Consider the following 4,637-nt stretch of genomic DNA (forward strand, 5'->3'; position numbering starts at 1 on the left):
AGTCATGCTTGCTCTGAAACAAACGAGGGTAAATTATAAATTCATAAGAAAAAAAACGAAAAAAATACATTTTCGATTTTATACATAAAAACTATAATCTTGATCCTTAAAATAAATATTATTGGATATTAAATAGTAGACTGCATATCCACATACACTGAATGATGCAAAGTGAAGTTGGGAAGCATAAATCAATGTAGGAAAAAGTATTTTTGTAATTTTGCAAGTGCTCTTTCCTCATCTTGATTTTTTGAACGCAGTTTCCAAAAAAAATTAAAATAATTATGACCAATCACACACAATTCCGTTGAGCTTATGAATGCAATGGCCAATCAGAGGAGTTCTGGTGAGTCATCGCTGAAACATCACGCTCTCTGACGAATTATCTTATCAGAAACAATAATGTGTAGATGTAATTTCAGTGTAAAAAGCTTCAGCGATTATATTAAAAGTTTTTGAGAGTTCTTGAACTCTTGCTAGACTGAAATCAATGATAATGTTCACTGATAATGTAAATGTTATTTGCTCTCATTCTTTAAAAATGAGAGAGTTTTCATTTTTAACTTAGAATGTTGTTAATTAAACTCACGTTAAAAACACAGTAATATTAAGAATAGTATATGACACGACACATATTTAGATAAAAACACGGGTTTTATGCGTAGTTAATATATTACACAAACATTTGCATGCATTTGAGAATGAGATATTTCATGATATAGTTAACACGTTTGGGAAAACTTCGAATTAAAAAGTAGTCCTAAAAAAAGTGCATGATGCCCCTGCACGTAGCCTCTTTTCCCACGACGTTAATAAACGTTTAATGGGCGTGTTAATTACTTTGTGATCCATGGACTTTTGGAGACCCTGTAGACTTTATGCAAACCTACCTTTGAGCCGACTTGTTGTGTGTACTGTGAGGGATGAGGTGCCAAGATTAAGTGCAAAGTGTATTCCAAATGAATAGGTACCACAGGGGATCCGTGAGACGCTAGTGAGCCGACTCCCCTACTAGGCTTCCTGTATATTAGGACTGTTACCATTCCTCGTGTTAAGGACAAGTTTTTCCTCACGTATGTACCAGAGAGCACGAAGGTGTTCTGAAGTCCTGCTAATTATCTAACACTGTTAGCAGCCAATAAACACACTCAGGATAATGTGTGCTCAAGCATATTATAATGACAGTAACTGTTGCCTTTGTAGAATTGAGCGACTCGGTGTGACCGGAATTAGAGATATTGCTGATAAATACTAATAGCCTAACACCACACTGAACCATTTTCGTGATTTTTACAACCACAGGTTAGCAAGCAACCAGTGCACTTTACATAAAAGAAGATGCAAATAATTAATGCACATTAAAATGCAAAAGAAACGTTTCTGCGTTCACATGATTAATTTCTGACTGGTGAAGCAATGCTACCAAAATGTAACTACACAATAAAATAAAAAATGTTTTTTTTTTTTTTTTTTTTAAAAACATTTGTTCTTCTAAATTACCGTAGGGAACAGAAAGGTACCCCTTATAGTATACTTAACAAGTTTATATAAGCCATTTACCCTGCAACTGTGTGGAAAAGCCATTTTACACTTAAATTGTGAAGACACATAATCACCAACAGGTGGCAGTCGTTGATAGAAGATGGTTCTGTTGATGTAGGCTACAGAATGCTGAAATGCTTTGGTTGAAATTCGTAATAGCACACTTAATCACTTTTAAGATTTGACAGCAGGTGGCGCAATGGAACAGTGAACTGATTCAATTCAGTTCGACATTATTGATTTGAGTTATTGATTATTTGACTGATTTTAAAAGTACATTTAGATTTATTTGAAATGCATAAATTCACTTGAAATTCAAGCCATGTCTAAAAATGTGTTGCTGCACTGACATAAACACAATGTGTTATGTTTTTATGTAACCATATTAGGCTATGACAGAATTTACTCTGAAGATATTTCTACTGAGCAAAGTGAAACTCATCGATGAAACAATTAAATTCCCTTCAGACGTTGACCCGTGTTTATGCAGACGGGTTTCGTAACTAAAGCACAACATGGTCCCATGACAACATCAACAGCTCTGATCCTGTGACTGTACCGTCTATAATTAGCCGGCGGAACTGGAACAGCCTGGGTGATGAAAGTTCCAGGTAACAAGGAGACAGAAACTCTACTGCCTTCTAGAGCCTCTGCAGCAAAATAGTGACTTCTCCACGGATAGATGCAATCAAATTCAATGCATCATTTTCGACACTAACTATGCACGCTATTGCATCGGGACGAGAATCGAGAGTCACGAGACACCACGAATGCAAAGGAGTTTCGTACAACCGGCTTGTGCAATTTCAGGATATGCCCAAATCAGAAACATGATACAATCACTATTTCTTTCCCATATGTGCTATACTTGCGATTCAAACCCGAATGTAAATGAAAACTGCGTAAAAATCTGGCTTTATTAAGTTTTGTACATGATGCAAAGGTCTCAGACAAAACTGCAACATGCACATCGAAAGCACCAGGGAAACTCCATCATTTCCATAAGGAAATTCCATCGAACTCGGTACAAACAAATTGAAAGCTACTGGGTGCATGTTGTAGCCTACTTGCTGTTTGGGGAAATATTCCCCGACTCAGCCCACGTGGGGTCTAAGCAGGAGCTTCCCCCATAACCAATGGCAGAGCGAGAGCGAGAAACCTGTGGAACATTTCTAGCCAATGAGAAAGGAGAGCGTTTCACATATCCACGCCCACTCGAAAACGGTATAAAACCTAGAGTTTCGCTGCAAGTCGGCAGATACAACTTCTCAGACAAGGAATACTGCAGCTCCTAGCGTTATTTGGATTATACTCTGGCCAGCACACTTTGACTGGATTTTAACGTTTGCGAGCCCTTCCGGAGACTTGTGGATTACTATTATTTGAAGCAAAATGACCCTGGAAGAAGTCGTTGGATGCAATATCACTGATAAAAAGTAAGTTCTCTTTTGCATTCACATTAAGTACGAATCTCAGTGAGTGTCTTACTATACAGACAACCATCCGACTGTTGCTTACCATAGTCCGCGTGTTTTTACAGAATGGACACCGTGAGCCAAGCACTGGAAGAGCTGCTGGTAGCAGCACAGAGACAGGACTGTCTTACAGTCGGCGTTTATGAGTCTGCAAAACTAATGAATGTGTAAGTATATACTTATGTCTGACTTTTACACATGCTGTTGTATTGCGTTATCTCAACAAACAGGAGACTAATTGCAATTCATTTGATCTACAGAGACCCAGATTGTGTCGTACTGTGCGTTCTGGCCACCGATGAGGAGGACCAGGATGATATTGCGCTGCAGATCCACTTCACGCTCCTTCAGGCGTTCTGCTGCGACAATGATATCAACATCCTTCGGGTGTCTGGGCTGAGACGCCTCGCACAGGTGCTCGGCGAGCCAACCACCGTGGACAACAGCGAGCCGAGGGACTTCCACTGCATCATAGTCACTGTAAGTAGATTTATAATTTGCTCCTCTTCTGCAACATGCATCCAGAGTTAAATCCTTATCATATTATGGCATTGACTTATGGTGTATTTCTTGCGTTTCCACAGAACCCTCAATGCCAGCCACTCAAATGCCAAGCACTGATGGACGTGGGCAACTACTGCGAAGAGAGCCGCTGCAAGAACCAATGGATTCCTTATCTGTCCCTGCAAGAACGCTGAACGAACTGCTATGCTTTTGATGCAATGAAAGGATGAACGAGTCATTCTCTGCGAATGAAAGCAAAAGGGCTCTGCACGAGCCGCCGTGGACCGCTGCGTCATGCTAAGGGGCTGTGAGAGAAAAGTGGAGCTCTTGGAACCGTGCGCACGGGACCGGTACATTCCACCCTGCCCCTCCAGCTTATCGTGGCCTCCGTGGGGGAAAAGAAAAGTGGTAGTGGAGGAACCAGTTGTGGAAACATGAACTGTGAAAGGCTGCCTGTCGGCGAAAGCGGTGCTGGAGAGCTTGCACGCGGGCGGCGTGGGCGTGCAATGGGTTGGAAAGTGAAGTGTGCGTCACTATCGCTGCCTAGGGGGCGAACATTTTCGAATGCCGAGTGAATGATCTGTGAATGTGCCGGACTTTAGTGACTATGAACTGCAGTGGCATTGATGCCAGGCTACAAACGGACTGCAATCGCTTCAGTTACACTGCACTGAGAAGGACCGTGCTTGTGGGACAAAGTGAATTGAGTTATTGAGAAATGCATACTATGAATTGATTTAAGTTATTTACAGTAATTTAAATAGAGTAATATATGCATTGCTGCTCTTGTCAAATGCAATGTTGTTTCAATAAATTATTGATTGAGAATTGTACATCTGTCTTTTGGTTTTGCTTTGGGGGTTGGGGATTGTAGACCATTCAATGGATGACAAAGCAATACAGCTGCAAATGCACTGACTGACTTCCCCTTAGTAAAAGTTTAAAACAACAAAACCTTTCCTGCTAAACATCCTTGCAAATCCTTAAAGTCTTGGCACATTTAGTTTGAGTGAGAGGGAACTACCCCACTGAGGTGTGAATGCATTCAGTGGAAATGTTAAGGAAGAACGAGCCATAAGTGACGTGCAAACATATCAGCAGTTTGCCAAAGGATAG

The 4,637-nt window shown here is 40.6% G+C and overlaps 1 protein-coding gene across 2 annotated transcripts; it reads left to right on the plus strand.

Annotated features, from left to right (window-relative positions):
- Positions 1-2,775: 2,775 nt before the first annotated feature.
- On the plus strand, positions 2,776-4,354 carry LOC113110760 (growth arrest and DNA damage-inducible protein GADD45 beta-like). 2 transcript variants are annotated; one of them, XM_026274927.1, is made up of 4 exons: positions 2,776-2,978; positions 3,083-3,184; positions 3,278-3,497; positions 3,602-4,354. In XM_026274927.1, exons 1-4 carry the CDS (start codon positions 2,935-2,937, stop codon positions 3,713-3,715), a joined length of 480 nt encoding a protein of 159 aa, XP_026130712.1. In that variant the 5' UTR covers positions 2,776-2,934; the 3' UTR covers positions 3,716-4,354. The 2 variants fall into 2 exon arrangements, with proteins under 2 accessions (XP_026130712.1, XP_026130713.1); XM_026274928.1 differs by having other exon boundaries at positions 2,790-2,982.
- The last annotated feature ends 283 nt before the right edge of the window (positions 4,355-4,637 follow it).

Source organism: Carassius auratus, chromosome 11 (assembly GCF_003368295.1).
Source record: "Carassius auratus strain Wakin chromosome 11, ASM336829v1, whole genome shotgun sequence".
NCBI classification, from domain to species: Eukaryota; Metazoa; Chordata; class Actinopteri; order Cypriniformes; family Cyprinidae; genus Carassius; species Carassius auratus.